At 41.0% G+C, this 16461-nt stretch overlaps 1 protein-coding gene across 1 annotated transcript in view; it reads right to left on the bottom strand.

Moving 5' to 3' along the window:
- The window catches only part of LOC138684363 (protein ELYS-like), a 37499-nt gene that overhangs the window by 13418 nt on the left and 7620 nt on the right, over window positions 1-16461 (bottom strand). The window contains exons 7-24 of the mRNA XM_069778048.1: window positions 15553-15703; window positions 12866-12998; window positions 12597-12778; window positions 12058-12119; window positions 11018-11146; window positions 8816-8906; window positions 8639-8728; window positions 8336-8476; window positions 7446-7550; window positions 6605-6698; window positions 4929-5052; window positions 4760-4816; window positions 3426-3572; window positions 2499-2686; window positions 2182-2326; window positions 1957-2088; window positions 686-833; window positions 446-596 (exon numbers count right to left, since the gene is read on the bottom strand). Coding sequence (XP_069634149.1) covers window positions 446-596; window positions 686-833; window positions 1957-2088; window positions 2182-2326; window positions 2499-2686; window positions 3426-3572; window positions 4760-4816; window positions 4929-5052; window positions 6605-6698; window positions 7446-7550; window positions 8336-8476; window positions 8639-8728; window positions 8816-8906; window positions 11018-11146; window positions 12058-12119; window positions 12597-12778; window positions 12866-12998; window positions 15553-15703 — 2270 coding nt within the window. The remainder of the gene's footprint in view (window positions 1-445; window positions 597-685; window positions 834-1956; window positions 2089-2181; window positions 2327-2498; window positions 2687-3425; window positions 3573-4759; window positions 4817-4928; window positions 5053-6604; window positions 6699-7445; window positions 7551-8335; window positions 8477-8638; window positions 8729-8815; window positions 8907-11017; window positions 11147-12057; window positions 12120-12596; window positions 12779-12865; window positions 12999-15552; window positions 15704-16461) is intronic.

The following is a 16461-nucleotide window of genomic DNA, read 5'->3' as shown; positions in this document are numbered from 1 at the left end:
GCTCTTTACAATTCTGCCTGGTTTTGAGTAAAAAAAAAAAAAGAAAAAGGCAGAAACGAAGCAGAAACTGGGCACAAAGTGGTAAAAGATTACTATTTGATCACACAATCAAGTCTACCAAAACCTGTACACCAATAGCTTGTTGGCAATCATGGTTTTCGTTTCAGCTACCTTAAATTCTGTAAACACATTTACTGTAATGTAAATAGATGTATTTGCATAAATGAGATTATCATAGCAGAAGAACTCTCGCTCCAGGTATTACTTACGGTGAATTGATTCTTAAATGTTATCTCCTGTAGGTGCAAAAAAGCCAAAGAAAGCTTTATTCAGGTGCCCCTTCCCTCCAAAACACTAACATAATTCAAGTGGATTTCTCTCTCTCTCTCTCTCTCTCTCTCCAAACACGCAGCTCAAGACTAAACTTTGTTAAAAGGCTGCTTACCTATCACGGTGTGAGCAACTGGTTTTCTGCTCATTTCCTACCCCTACTTCTCCAATTTTGGACAATACATTACTGATGAACGTTGCTCTTGTACGCACATTTCCTGCATTTGCTTGTTTTGTTACTGTTGATAACGGCTTTGCTCTTGCGACTGTAAAGCAAGAGGGGAAAAAATATCAGCCTTGCGTGATCAAAGTCGTGGTCAGTTGTCCGTTGTATTTCCCTCCTCTAAGAAATTACCTTCTCTTGAGACCGATGAAGGCAAGTGGTAAGGCTTGGCTCTCTCTCTGGCCAGTTTCCTATGAACTCTAGGAAGGATCTTGCCACATTGGTGCAATGTAGAATTCCTGGCAACTGCTCTCTCTCTCAAGCCAGGCTCACGATCATTCTGATGAACAAAAAGCATAAAGCAAGAAGGTAACTGATTACAAGAAGTTCATTGCACACAACTATCTCTGCTATTTCTAATTAGTGAATACATTTCCTCCACAGATACTGTAAAATACTGCCACTGCACAGAGGAGCAGCAAGTTCTACTCCTCGGCACACACCAGTTCCACCTGGTAATTTCAGCAAAGGGCAAGGCAGACTACGACAAGAACAGAACCTACAACTTCAAGCTGAAACAATTCTGGCACTCGGCAGAACCTTACTCCGATACGCTTGTCCTCACCCGCAATTTTCAAATGGCTTACGAAATAGCAGGCTTTCCCTTGTTTTTCCTGAAACACCAATGTCCGAGATGACTGAATATTCAGGGCAACTGCAAATTACAGTGGGTGCAATGATGTGAATATTAAAACGAGTAAGAAAAGGCTACCTACACACACCTTCTGGCCGAATGAATGTTTTCAAATGCAGGACCTAAACCTTCCAAGACCACCTTATAAGTGCGATCCACTGGAAAACTATGGTTCCGGAAAACAGAAAATGTATCACAGATTCATAACAGAAGTTCGCAAAACGCAAAATTTAATCTGGCTGTTTTGAGAAACAGAAGTTAGATAAGAATTTCTGTCATCAAAGGGGTAAAACAGAAGTTGTGGAATCGCAGAGCTCATGCTATAACCGGAGGAAATAAAAAGAAAACCGAACCAGCACACAGATTTTACCTGCGGATTGGCATCCAGACTGCTCTCAGCTAGAAAAATAAAGTTGTGTGCAAGATTCAAGAGGTGACGTACAACATACTCTTCATGCCACAGAAAGGAGTGACACAAACAGCGTTCAGCAATCTAAACCATTATTCCTTAGATGCAAACAAACTATTTTAAGTGGAGTCAACAATGGTCTGCAACACTTAGTTTATAACTTCACGCAGTAGCTTTGGAGTAGTGAAATACTTTGTTCAACTTTTAGGTTCAGCTGTAACGGAAAGTGTAGAAACTTATTCCTAGTATTTCAAAGAATGGTATAAAAAACAAAGCGTTGATTTTTATTTTATTTACTACCAAAAATGGTTAGTAACACCTAACAGAAACCTGCACACTTGACAGAACTTTCATGCTTACCGTAAGATTAACGTTCATTGAACGATTCGACTGCAGCGCTGGGATATAGTTGGCACGCTGCACATGGTGGTCTAAAGGAAATCTAAGATTCCGAACAGCAGCATTGCTCTGTAAAATCTTCTCCAAACACTCCTATGAGAAATAACACATTTCAAAAATCTGTCATGATTCTGCCTCTTCTCTTTTCAAAGAGACCGTTACGATTTTTTTCGTGTCCACACTTACTTGTTCAGTGCCTGTGAAAGGTAGCTGCAGTAAGTCTTCCATTAGTCCCATCTCCTGACAGATTTCATACACATGTTTTAACAGCTCTTTGATGTTTAACCTGGTGGCATGTTGCTGCAACAGACCCCAAGCCTCCACCACGCACCTGCAATTAAATTTTTTGAGATGTAAAGGAATATTAACAGAATAACCAAAAAGATGCCCCCAAACGACTGTATTCAGAGTTTAAAGGGAATTTAGGGCATGGTGATTCGTATTATTTGTTCTCCACCCTTCACAATATTTGAATGCCAAAACGGTGGGATAGGTTTCTTTACCTATTGGACAACAACACAGTGAGGAAAAGCCGCACTTCACTGCTGCTTGACATTGCTGGCTTCATCATCTGTATGTATCTGAGGGCTCGCCTACGCTCTCCTTGGCACATCAGGGATTGAATAATTCTCCTGTGCTGCCATGACACAGTTTTGATTGTAGCTGGATGAAAGAGCAGGGCCAGTGAATTCTGTAGAGGTTAGAGGTCAGGTGTATTATGATATGCACATGCACGCACGCCACAAGAACATTCAAAAGTATCTTAAGTAAGGGTGGACGTGTGTTAAATAAACTTAGATGACTAACTACTATAGATAAAAATTCTCAAGTATTTGCAAAAAAAAAAAAATCCAGTTAGCCGTACAGAACAAAGCGAGTGTTTTAAAAGGAGTAATTCACACTTTTCCAGAGTAACCAAATCTCTGTCTACAAACACCACTTTTTATAAATACATTACTAAATAATAAGCTATTCTCCCAGACAAACAGCTATATTAACTTCGTGACAGGCAAAGAACAACCTTCAGCATCAGAAAGAACGTGAATTAGGTTGAACAGTCACTTCTGCAGTCTTCTGCCTCAAACCTTGCTGCTATGATCATAGTTTTAATATTTAAAGTACCTAAAACACTGTCTTTGAGGAAGCGCTCCATCGGTCTGCTGAAAACAACCTAAATGGATGGCTTTGAAAATGCAAATATCAAGCATTATTAAAGTTGATTTCTTCTTTGTTTTAATCAATTTCCCGTCAAAGTGGCTAAAAGAAAATTTCAGATTATAACTTATTGCTGAAGATGTCGTAGCAGTATGACAAAAGGGCTTCTAATGTGGTAGCACCTGTTAGTAGCTAAGCACCGATTTTTTAAAATCATTTTACAGATTACAGCTTTGGACTGTAAGGGATGTCTAACTGAACTGTAACGTACTTACTTCGTAATCATTGTGATCTAGAAGCCAAAAACCTTCAACAAGCTTAACAAGTCCCCAAGGGATAGCAAAGGCAGTTGGGAAGGAGTCGATTGAAGTCTCTGTTTTATTCGGAAAGGAATGCGTGATATCTAGCAGCAAGTAAATTGTCTGACATCAAGTATCTAGTTAAGGCTAATCAATTTGGAAGACCAAACATTTATCACATCACGTTTCAAAAAACACAGTGAAATCAGAATATACAAGTGGTAGGAAGCAGAAAATACTGCCGTATTAGTCTTGCCATTTGGAGCTATTATAACCTGAGGACGGTCAGGTCCTAACCACAAAACTGCATTCTGAATAAGTAGCCAGAAAGAAATACTCTTTGATTTCTGTAAGGCATTCAGAAAGGTTAACTTTAGATACTTAAATACTTCCGTTGTTACAAACTCAGGCTCCCTCTTTAGTCACTGGAGCTACCAGCTGGACATTCAAAACACCTGAACATCCAATGCTTAATTATTAAAGCAAACAAATTCTACCAGTGGTTTTTTTCCTCATTTCCAGAGTATATAGAACAATGTAAATGAAGGTGTCCTTACAAGACAACGTAGCACTGAATGATTGACACGGGATTTAAAACAGTATGCGGATCACTCATCGGTAGTGTCATTTTCTCTTTCTGACATCTGTTTTTAGGGACATATTCTAATAAGGCAGCTCTGGGGTACAACCGTTTTTAAACCCCTTGCTCTCTAGGCTCCCCTCTCGGGTTAGGCAGCAAACAACAAAAAGTAATTCTGTATATTTCAGCAGCTTAAAAATTAAGTTTCTGCCCAATGACTTTTCTCTTCTCTCTCCTTCTTATTCGGCGTGCCTGCACTTCTAACAGAACAAAAGCAAGCACTGCTATCTGGGCTGGAAGACGGATGAACTGGGCAAAAATCAGGTACCGGTTAGAAATCCTTCTGCTCTCAAGCAGCACGTATTACTGCATCATCCTAGTAAGCAGCCGTTTGCTACAGATACGGGTGCTTTAAATAATTAAAAACTGTGCTAAGTTTTGAGAAAAACCAAGGGAGATTTTTATCTTTAACATTTCTCAGTAAACCTGTTTTCGCATGTCAGAAAAGACTTTGCAACAAAACATTAAAAAAAAAAAATCATAAAGAATCCACAGTACAAAGAAATAAAGCAATGCTCCTGTCCACAACTTCATTCTAAACTAAATGTTTTCACTTGCACTGTGTTGGAAGCATAAATTCAAAAACGTTATTAAACGCGCAGGTGACAAACATTTAAGAACATTTATGTGCGTGTGCTGAAGGTGTAGTAAAAATAACGAGAAAGGATACAATTGCATGTTTGTAGCTTTCTTCAATGCCTTCTAGCAAATAGAGATCCAGCAGTGCCTGAAAATGAAAAATCAAGAGTTTTTTAAAAACTCCTGTCTTTCATGAATCATTGGCTTTTGGGTGGGGCTTTGGGGGGTTCGTGGCTGTTTTCAGTGAACATAACACTCACGTGTAAACTAGCAGGTGGGTATTTCCCAGTTCCTCCTTCATCTCTCCGCCACAGCTTCTCAACTTGGTCTCCTAACTGGGAAACCATTCCATCAATCATCAAGCAGTCAGAATCCCATTTTCCTCTGGAACAAAAGGTAGCAAGGATTTGGAGAGTCAAACGCTAATGCCAGCCTCTCAGTGTAACAGATCTCCTCCAGTCAAACCAAACAAAAAAAAGCTCCCATGAGGCAAAGAAAGTGACAAACACACAAAGGCATGATTATGACTTGAAACGCACATGAAAGAAATGTCTGAGTCAGATGAAAGACGTCTGTTAGATCATACTGAATTATTAGAGGAGTTCCAAACAGACATCCTGGAAAGCTCCCCTGCTAAGGGACCTTTTCGTTTTCAGGTTCTCTCTTTTGCTGTCTTACTTGTAGTACAAAGGAAGTGTGAACAAAGTTTTTTATGTGCCAGAAATAACCACTCTCCTACTGTCTAACAGAGGAAAGGGAACAGTATCAAAATACCAGGACTATTCTTTAACGCAAGTCTAATGCCTCCCGTTGGAGTGTCCCAATACACAGCTGTGAGAAGACACCACCACGGAAAGTTCAGATTTTGTTCTCAGCATCTCACTTTTGTTACTGAAAAAAAGTTGTTTTCAGAAAGCTGAGCATACAGGTGAAGTTTAGTGTCATCTTAAGCAGCATTTATGTTTCTATGCACATACCCATTATGTTTCTATGCACAGACCATTACAACCATGGATGGGTGAACCTTTAAAAACTGCTTTCTTCACAAGTCCATCGCAATCTTTGGCTGACTGTGACACTACCCTTTAATTTCCCCGTAATAAGAAGCAGAAAGAGCACACTGGAGGTTGTATGCTTCTAAGGAACACCTGAGCCGGTATGTAAGTTACTTGAGAAGTAAGCTAAGTAAGATGAACTTTAAAGTCAATAGCCACTACACCGCAGCTTGCACCTTAACTCATCTTGCAGCATCCTGTTCTTGTTTGCGGTGCCATAGCCTAAGCTTCGTTAGCTCTTTATTTAGTTTTCAGCACAATTTCCAAAGAAAAATCTATTCTCGTCTAATCCAAGGCATATCACCTATATGCTAGTGAGCTAGTGCAGCAAAGAGAGTTCACGTTCAGCAAGTGACTTTTATCCAACAGCCAGTAGAGTGCTAGGTGTGCCAACTACATCGAACTCTGACTATCTCATCAAATCACACAAATGTACTTGTGATTTAGGCCAATACAGTTATTACCCTTGCTCGCTAGTCAATAAACGAGATGAGGTTTGTTTGGGGTTTAAAACTTGCTTTCTTCTCTGTCCAAAACACCTGTTCTGCGAACACCGTGCTTTGCTGAACGGGAGATCGCTGACCCTATCCTGAACACATGACCTTTTTCAGTAGTACCAAATGATACAGATTGGCCGCTGGATTAAGTACGCTACCAAGAAACGATGATGCCAACAAACAGTACTAAGCAGAGGTATATACAAATATTGTAACACAGGAAAGTAACCTCCGTGTTCAAGAGAACGCATGCATCACTGAAGTGAAGAGGATTGCCGGCAACTGCATTAAGCAGAGCAAATACCAACTGTTGGTAGCAAAGCCACTCACTGCCACTTCTGATTTCGCAGTGGAAGTGTTCTCGAGTTCTCCTGTAAGGCTTACCTTGATAAACGCTCAAGTTTCTGTCGATGACCAGTGTAGTAGCTCTGAATCAGAGGGTAATTGTAGAAAGGTCTACCCAAACGCGCATCATCATCTACAGGCAATAAAGTAAAAGCAAGTTAAAGCAGCAATATCACATTTTGAAACTAAAACGTTTGACTAAAAAGACAGAAGATCATACGAGCTAAGCCTCAAGAAGCACAGGCAAGCCTCCAACTTTGAAAGAAGCCAATCCTCTTTCTGCCTTTGCTAACGGAGCGGTAAGACACAAGACTCAACTCCTTCTTCTCTCAAGTGCCATTTCAAGTTTACAATTGAGGTAGCATTCAGAACACGTACTGCAAACAGAAGCTCACTACAGAAAGGACAATTCTCAAAGGGAATGGTTTCTTAAACATGTCATGTGAGCATCTGTGAGACAATGAAGGCTGACAATAGACTTTATAATCCACCCAAATAAAGAAGTATTGCCGAGGTGTCTTTTTTCCTCAAGCAATGAATAAAAAGTTCCAAACACGCAGGTAATGCCTTTGCTGTAAAAACAAGCATTCCACTATCTCTGGTGGAATAGTAATTTGTTTAAAATCCCAAGTCTTTCAAGCTGTGGACACAAGCAACTCCTTCAAGTCAGAGGCTTATTGCTCTTTCTAAGGATCATCCAGGAAAGAAACTGCTTGCATTATTCTGCACTATGTATTTGAAAAAACCAGTAAAATCTCCGTTTCACCAACAGAACTTCAGCACTGACAAAACATTTACAAAAACATGGCTAAGCATGTGTTCATCGGAATCACTTACTGGATAGTCTCCCTGTTACAAATGTATTACAGTTTATGCTTACCTAAACCCTCTGGAAGGAGACTGGATCGACAGAACCAGATGACCACTCGTGCATACAAAGAAAGGAGGCCAGTTACCACCTGCTTGTTTGTCAAGTCTGTAAAACCTGAAAAAAAGGCATAAGATGATTTTTGTTATCCAATTCCTTTCATTTTTACAAAACCCCCTTCATCATCCCAAATAGAAAGTATAGAAGTAACGCGGTAGAAATCGCGGTCTTTGCATTTCTCACTCTGTGGCACCTTCTTATTTGAAGAAAAAAAACACATTCGCCACCAAACCAAAAAAGCAACCCCTACAAAGAACCAGATTCACTAAAGGTTAGAAGAAAAAAAAACTAAAGCCGGAACTATTAAATACACTCACGAATAAGACATTTGTTTTTCACGTAGCGGGGATTTTTACCGTAGCAAAGGGATAGTCTTCTTTTCCCCTCAATATGCCAAGGACAAGTGATAACGTAAAAAGCTACAGAAGCTCAAGTAACTTACTTCACAAATTACTCATTTGCGCTTCCTTTGTATTTTCTAGCAATTTGCAATACAACATTCGCATGCAATTATGAATTGCTAGCTAAGAATTAAAAGGAATCATTTGCAGCGCTACCACATCCGGTTGCTGGAATCTCCACCCAGCTGCTTACACAGCTTCTTGCTGAATGTAGCCTCCCCTACCCACCTGCATGAACTCCACAACCAACTATTTCCCTGAAATCAACGCATATTAAGTGGTAGTCCCAACTTCTCAGATTTCAGCCCCTTCTCCCAGCTAAATTTGGCTGTCTTCCAATCATCAAAACCAACAGAAGCTCATCTTTCCACACTTACAACTCAAGCATAATTCCAAATCTTAGTAAAACATACCAAAGATTTCATAGATACGATTACAAACCTTTTTCAGTAAGCTCTTGTGCTTCTGTTAGAAAACAGGTTAAGACTGTGCTAAGGTTGCTCAAAAGCAACTGGCAGTGCTGAAGAGACTGTAAGGTCTGCGGGTCAACAAAGTTGCGAGAGCCATCAAACAGCGGAACACCTTTTCAAGAATAAATATTACATCATTAGCCTTCAGAGCAATTTCAGAGTTTCAAAGTACGCTTAAAGAACCCCGTGCAGTACCATATACCGCCACATTCCTGAATAAGCTCAGTCAGAAAGAACCATTTTGTGTGTGCAGAATGACTACACTAGTACTCACATATTTGGTCAAACTCATCTTTTGCATAGATCACTTTCTTCCACGTCCACTCAAGAACAAACTGTAAATTAGCAGCAGAACTTGGCTGCGCTTTAAAAAAAGAAAACAAAAAAGAAATGAATCGACAATTGCAAACTAGAAAAATATATAACGTAAGAACAACGTAAGAAGTATTACCTTCAGATGCCCAATGTTTAATGCATCCAGTCAGCAGTTCTAAAGAACCTGTCTGCACAGCAGCTGACAATACCGCTTCTAACTGCTCCTCCTAAACGTAACCGACAAAATAAACTGAGAATCTTACATGCTTTCAATATCTGAACCAGCAACAGCAAGCGTTTGTTTCTAACTGTACACTCATTCAGACATCACACAGTCCACTAGTACACACGCAGCTAATTCCACATTCCTTTTCTTAACTCTAGCCACAGGCTGCACTGCTTGTTGGTCTGAGAAACACGTTAAGCTTTTCCTCTAACATTTCAACTTACTGAAGGCTGATTCTAACCTTCATTTGCATGCCTCTGCAGTATAGTCTCAGTTTACCGAGTTCCAATTAACTATTTCCGGTAACGTCCTCTGCTAATACCCGTCACGCATTTTGCGCGTAGAAGTTTGCCATCAGGAATGCGTGAAGGGGACAGAGCAAAGACAACGGTGCAACGCTTGCACGGAAACAGGGAAGCTAAGGTCAAGCAGCTTCCTAGACTCTGAAGACATGAAGCAGTTCAGACACCCAAAACTGTATCATTTTCTAAAATGACAGAAGAAGACGTGAAACATTTAAATTCTAATAGGTTTAAATTGTAGGCTGCTCAAATACTGTATTATAATGCAGTGGTAATCCTTGAGAAGGATAACGCACAGCTATGCACAGACGTGCGATTATTAAGTAGCAGCTTATTTCAGCTGGTGTTGTGATACTTCTTTCAGGTGAAATGACCCTTCACAAAATTTTACTTTTGTCTTTTTGGTTTTTTTTCTTTGTTTGTTTTTTTTTTAATGTGTTTTTTTAAACACATTCAAAAGTAGCTTTCCCTTCTAGGCAAAATCATTACATTCAAAGCAATTTCTACACATTGGAATACACATATGATATGTCCATCTTTTTCTGAAAACGGGTTTCAGACAAGGAAACACACCAGATACTACTTACGGTGGCAAACAAAACTCCAAACCCAGCTTCTTGACCCTAATTCTGAAATTTGTCTTACGAACTTTCAAAAGAAACCCCTGCTCAAATGCATAACAAGTCTCTCAATGGTATGGCCACAATTCGGCAAAGGTTATTAAAACACGTCTTGATTGCCCAAGCTATTTCCAAACCGGAGCTGACATCAGAACATCCCATTTGAATGTAAGAGTCTACGTCAGGCTTGCAAAATAAGCAGTCTATGGGCTAGGGCAGCTTGCCAAGAAACTTATTTTAGCTACCACACTGTGCAGAAGTGTTATTTGCCTTAACGCATTTCCACAAATCTGGTGAACGATCCAGTAGACAGGAAGATGAGGGCAGTGAGAAGACCGCTCTCCCCTTCCTACTAATGGCTCCACTGTGTGACGACTAGCTAGCTAATCGTTTAGCTTAGATCCTGCCTGGGTGAAGAGGGGCTGTTCATCACAAAGGCTCCGTCTCTCATGAAACTCTTCAGATGAGAGAGAAAGGTTGGTGCACTGCAAATGGAAAACCTGTGACGAGGGGGGTGCAGTCACTATGGTGGGACAAAGCAGAGAGAAGATAGTGGGTGTCATGAGATAAAGGCAATTCAGGCATTGCAGCAACAAGGGGGCAGTCTAAGCAGAGTAAATTGGGCTACGAGGCTACAGAGGTGAAGATCTGCTTTGAGAGGCTGCAGGAAAGCCTACTGATGAAGGGAAGATGAGGGGGAGCGGTGATGAAGTTGTCGGGCAGAGCTGACGAGAGTAATTGTTTACCACAGCCCAATTCCTTGGAAGCAAGTGATCACGTCTAGTGCAGCAAGCTGATGTTTGCAACAGCTCGCATCCGAGTGAGACACCCCCATAGTCAGCTACTGCACTGAACATAATGCTTTGAGAAACCGATGGGGTGAAGGTTGTTGTGAGGGAAAGATGCTTTATGGTGCGCATGACCAGCACTGCCTGCACGCTTCCTTGTGCGTATCTGTGGCACGGAATTAAGAGATGGGTCTCTCAACGCAGATCTCTTAGTGCTGCCCCCACTCAAACTCGCTAGTTTGGATTGAAGAATACTGTAACTTCTGCTAACTCAAGTCAACACCTGCATTTCAATGCAACTTGCAAATAACAGGAAAATCAGATTATCATGTCTTGTAGCCTCTACAGCCCTGTCAGACAAGATGGATGTATTCCCCCCTTGATTCCCTGATACGCACTCACCTGACTCAAACTGGATGGCTGGACATCAACGCATGTTGGAGACAGCAAGCCAGCTACAAGACACCTGTTGTAGCTATCATGAATGGCTTCACTTATTAAAGGACCACGTTTCTTTAAAAAATTCAAGGCCTGAAACATTAATCAAAAACTACGGATTAAGACAGCAGTATTATTCAGTCACTAAGGTTCTGAATAATCGCTAAGAGAAATAATACAAATGTTCACTTAAGTTGTTAGAAAGCTTGCATCAGTAAGCACTACTATGTAGAGTCTTAAAGACGGCAGCCAAACTAACCGCTACGGTTTATAAAAAATATCCTGTAAAACAAAAGGTCAGCCCTTGCAATGCTTAATTAAGTATTCTCTAGCTTCTCTGTCAATACACAGACCTCTTTTTACCCTGAACACTGACACAAAATATATTCTATCTAAGCTAAAGCTAGCACACAACTTTAAATCACACTTTGGAAGACCCTTTCTGTGCTTGTTTGTGCAGAAGTTGATTTATGTTGGAAACACTTAGTGAGCTGAAATTTAATTCAAAATTATTTGTCACAGGCTGTGCAGTGGCTTGGAACTTTTAATTCGGCCAAGTGCGGGAGAAAAAAAAAAATCATTTCTTCTCAAACAGTTAAGTAATATTTCATTTTCTCCATTCTGCCCCCCTTTTTCAAGTTAATCAGGCATCAAAACCCTAACTCAAGACTATGGAGGCAGTTCCACTGATGGGTAATGCAGAAGTAACAGCCTTCCCCAACTTCCACAACATTTTTGTTCTTGCTCCTACAGCAACGTTGTATTCCGCTCTAGACATTCAATCCCTCAGCGTGCTTCAACAGGAGACAGTGGTAGTTTTACAGTCCCAAGAGTGGACCTAAAATGTTACCATTTGCATAAAACTGGCAGGACACAATTGCAATCATGCGTGTGGATGGGCAGGATGGGCATAAAATAGTCTCCGACACTGAAAGCAGTGCAATAGAAAACATAGGAAAGGTTCATCTCTTGCCATTCTCAATAAAGATACAGTAAAAGATCACCTCCTTCTGGAAGCCGATGCAAGTCATACGAACAACTCCGGAGTTCAGCAAGCACGTACCATCTGCAGAGACAATGAACGTTTGACAGCCTTCCATACTCTCGCACTTAGCTTATGACCAGTTTACGTTTTGTAAATAGCAGTATCCGGAAAGCTGTCACTGAGTACCCATTTTCTTCATCAGATCACTTCCAAACTTATTTTTTTGAAAATAATTACTGCGTGTAGAAATTTTATCTCTAGTGCTATCGAGGTGCTCTGCTCTGAGCTTCAGTTCAACCTCATTTCATTTGATGACCATCACCACTTCACAGGCTACATTACAAAAGCACCAAACCCCAAAACTCAGCAGACTGTCAGATATGTGTCACAGTATTAAACACCTTGCTAGTACAACGTAATCAAGGGTTGGGCTTGTGGGCGTTTGGGGCTTTTTGGTTTTGGATGGGTTTTGAGTGACAAACAATGAACAGGAGAACCAATAAATGGCATTTGACCTCACTTTAAGCTTATCACTACCAAAAGCAGTGAAATACCTACCAAAATTGTAGGAGCTTGGATGAAAAAACTGCTCAGGTGGTGGATGAGAAAGAGCAACTCCCCGACTTAGACTCCGCTCGTGTACCAGAATATCCAAAATGGGGTTTGGAGAAGTCATGCTTATTACAGCATCCAGTGACCACAACGCAAAATAGGGGCAATCATGAAGGAGTTCTTCTGGCCTGAAAGCAAGCAAGTGCATAAGCTAAACACCGACTTTCAAATGATTGATTTGCAGGGATATTGAAAACAACTTAATAAAAATATACCTTAGTGAATCTGGCATTTGAGCATGATACCAGCGATTAATGTCAAATACACCCAAGTAAGCAGATGCTTTTCCCTGACCACATGTATTCACTTGCCAGCTGAAGAGTGATACACTGGTGTCAGGCGATATTACTGTAAAAGACAAGACATTGTTTCTTGTTTGTAGAAAATAACGCTATAGCTGATATGTTTAAAACACCACTTCCTATTTTGGCTTAATTCTGTTATATCACTCACGAAGCACAACACTCACTGAGAACAACAAAAAAAATTTACGGAATAGCAAACATCTCTGTGACAGGTTTCAGTCATACTGCCCCTTCTTCTTGTATCACTCAGCAGGCACTACTAATTTCCAGATTGGACTCAATTACAGGTTTTAAGAATAGCTCCTTTCCAGCACATTCAGAATGAACGAACACAATTATCACACAAAATAAATACAAAAACCCCAAACCCAACAAACGGGAAATTGGAATAAAGATTTTAACATAAAACATTCACAACGTTATACTCCAGTTCTCTCAATAAGTGGAATGGTTTGTCCTCTCTGGGGAGAACGCATTCTCCAGATGTAAGCAAAGGATGTGGTATATCATTTACCCTAGCAGAGTAAGGAAGAAGGCGACAGTTTGTTTGTTTGTTTGGCAAAATGTTTCTCTGTTCTCTGCTGAATTCATCATTACGTTTAGGGATCCTCACACACTTTACTATGTTTCATTGTGAACATCTGTGCCGCTTCCGTTTTGTAGCTGCTGCAAGTGCCTTTGAAGATACCAATTATTTTCATAATTCAGAAGACAGCTTCATTGCTAGCCTCAACCCACATCCAACAGCAGCTCATGTGTGCCTAGAACTTAACTCGAACACATTCTGAATAAAAGCTAATTAGAAACCATCAGAGAAATTACAGGTATTTCTCCATGCCTCATGCTTCATAAAAAGGAGACAGAAAGGGGGTTTGCTGTTCTTATTTTGGTTTGGTTGGGTTTTTTTTTTCGGCTGTGGTGGAGTGGTGGTGTGTGTTTGTTTTTAACAAGCTTTTAGGAGGCACTCTCCTCAGAAACGTGACACAAGTGGAGAAAATCCAACGGTGTTTTTGTTAGATTTTGACACACTGTTGATAGAGGATGGCATCACAAAAGAGATGCAAGTTGCCGCTTCAGGACTAAGTCAAAGATGGTAAACAGAAGTAGCCTAGAAAGATCATGCAAGTGTCTTCTTTGTAAACATCATACATCAGTAAAGGCCAGTAAGAAGAGAGGGAAGGTGAATAATGCAGTCAAAACAAAGGGCCATGGAAGTTATCACTGCAGCAGGCTCAGAAATATGGTCAGAGCATAAGTGAATTTGTAAACCCAGAGACGGACATTTAATTATTGCAAGATAATGAAAGACATCGTAAGAGTTGTAACTGTGTATATGGACAAGGAAAGCTATTGCTTTAAGAACCTGCAGGTGTAGGAACCTATTAGATTTAGAGAGGAAGAAATGGACAGGCAGATCGTAGAATCATAGAGTCGCTTAGGTTGGAAAAGACCTTTGTGTTCATCGAGCCCAACCCTAAACCCAACTGCCAAGTCCACCACCAAACCACGGCCCTAAGCGCCACGTCTCCCTGTCTTTTAAATACCTCCAGGGATGGCGACTCAACCCCGGGCAGCCTGTTCCAATGCTTCGTAACACAGTCAGTGAAGAAATTTTTCCTAATATCCAACCTGAACCTCCCCAGGCGCAACTTGAGGCCATTTCCTCTCGTCCTATCACTTGCTACCTGGGAGAAGAGACCAACACTACACCTCGCTACAGCCTCCTTTCAGGTACTTGTGGGGAGCGGTAAGGTCTCCCCTCAGCCTCCTTTTCTCCAGGCTAAACAACCCCAGTTCCCTCAGCCACCCCCCGTAAGACTTGTTCTCCAGACCCTTCACCAGCTCTGCTGCCCTTCTTTGGATGCGCTCCAGCACCTCAATGTCTTTCTTGTAGCGAGGGGCCCAAAGCCAGGCAGCTTTCCAGCCACTCTTTCCCAAGCCTGTAGTGTTGCATGGGGTTCTTGTGACCCAAGAGCAGGACCTGGCGCTTAGCCTTGATGAACCTCATACAGTTGGCCTTGGCCCATTGAGCCAGCCTGGCCAGATCCCTCCACAGAGCCTCTGTAGACCCTCAAGCAGATCAACACTCCCACCCAACTTGGTGTCATCTGCAAACTTACTGAGGGTGCACTCAATCCCCTCGTCCAGATCATTGACGGAGATATTAAACAGAACTGGCCCCAATACTGAGCCCTGGGGAACACCACTTGTGACCGGCCACCAGCTGGATGCAGATGCAGATGCAGACATAGGTTGGAACAGGGAAAGAAAAATTCAGGTAACACTCCTAAGCCATGGGGAGCATCATCTTACTGTTCAAAGACGACAGCTGGAGGAATAAAACGACTGACAAGCTTCATGCAGGTGACCCCACCATACATCGCTATAGCATGTCAGCAAGCATAAAATACAACTTATTTTTTCCGTTAAAGAAGTCCCCTATAACTTAAGCACCCATTTTTTCTTTTTACATAAGCCCAACAAGCTAGTCTGTAAAGGTATTCAAGACTCACAGACTGGGGTACAGAACAGCATTCATTGCTTAGATTCCAAAACTACTTATTTTAGAATAACCAAACAGGGACATTAGAACAAACCTGCATTAACGCTATCCTCTCCGTCGACACGTTTGGGAAGTTTTTCTACAGTCTGACAGCTAAGTAATTTAATATCGCTGGCCTGCCCGCTCAAGGGAAAGACTCCACCTGCGAGACCTAAACTGTATCTTTCGACACAGTATTCCAGACCCTGGGGAAAAAATAAAAGGAGAGAGAAAAGGCCATTTTGAGATAAAAACATACATTATAGCTAAATATAAAAGAATGTATATATGTATAATATAATATGCATATAATATAATATGCATATTGTACCGTATATTTCCCATGAGCTTACTTCTGATGGCAAATAGAAACTACATCTGACATGCAAGAGAATGAAGCGTCAAATAGTAACGGGCTTTGCACATTTTCAGAATTTAGCATTTCCCTAGCTAAAATTTGCTCTGAAGTATGCACAGTTCATTCTACTTTGTCAAGCAACTTTGGAAATAACAGACATGTGCAGAGTAGATAGGAAAAATCTAAACCATCTCTTTGAAACACTAGCATGAAGCCTAAGCAAAGAATCCCATTTTTATTACAGAAGGAATAATCACCAAACACAGTTTATAATAAAAGATGTCCTGAACAGGTCCACCATGCCAAAAGACCCTTTCATCAGATAAAGGACTACAACTCCAGATGTCCTGAACAGGTCCACCATGCCAAAAGACCCTTTCGTCAGATAAAGTACTACAGCTCCATCAACCTCTTGGAGACAAATTTTCACCGCTAGAAATTTCAACTTTTATTCATCCGTGAAGAGCCAGTCCCCCCGCAAAGTTAGGGCTGAGGAGAAGGGAAAAAAGATATCAAATGACTCCTGCCTAAGACAACTTCTGAAGCAAAACAGCGTATTTTAAATTCTCCGCTGGGGCAAGCAAATCTAAGTTAAGGAACTCCACT

This window comes from Haliaeetus albicilla, unplaced genomic scaffold (assembly GCF_947461875.1).
Source record: "Haliaeetus albicilla unplaced genomic scaffold, bHalAlb1.1 scaffold_130, whole genome shotgun sequence".
NCBI lineage: Eukaryota > Metazoa > Chordata > Aves > Accipitriformes > Accipitridae > Haliaeetus > Haliaeetus albicilla.
The sequence above is the reverse complement of the archived record's forward strand: the minus strand, read 5'-3'. Positions and strand labels throughout refer to the sequence as shown.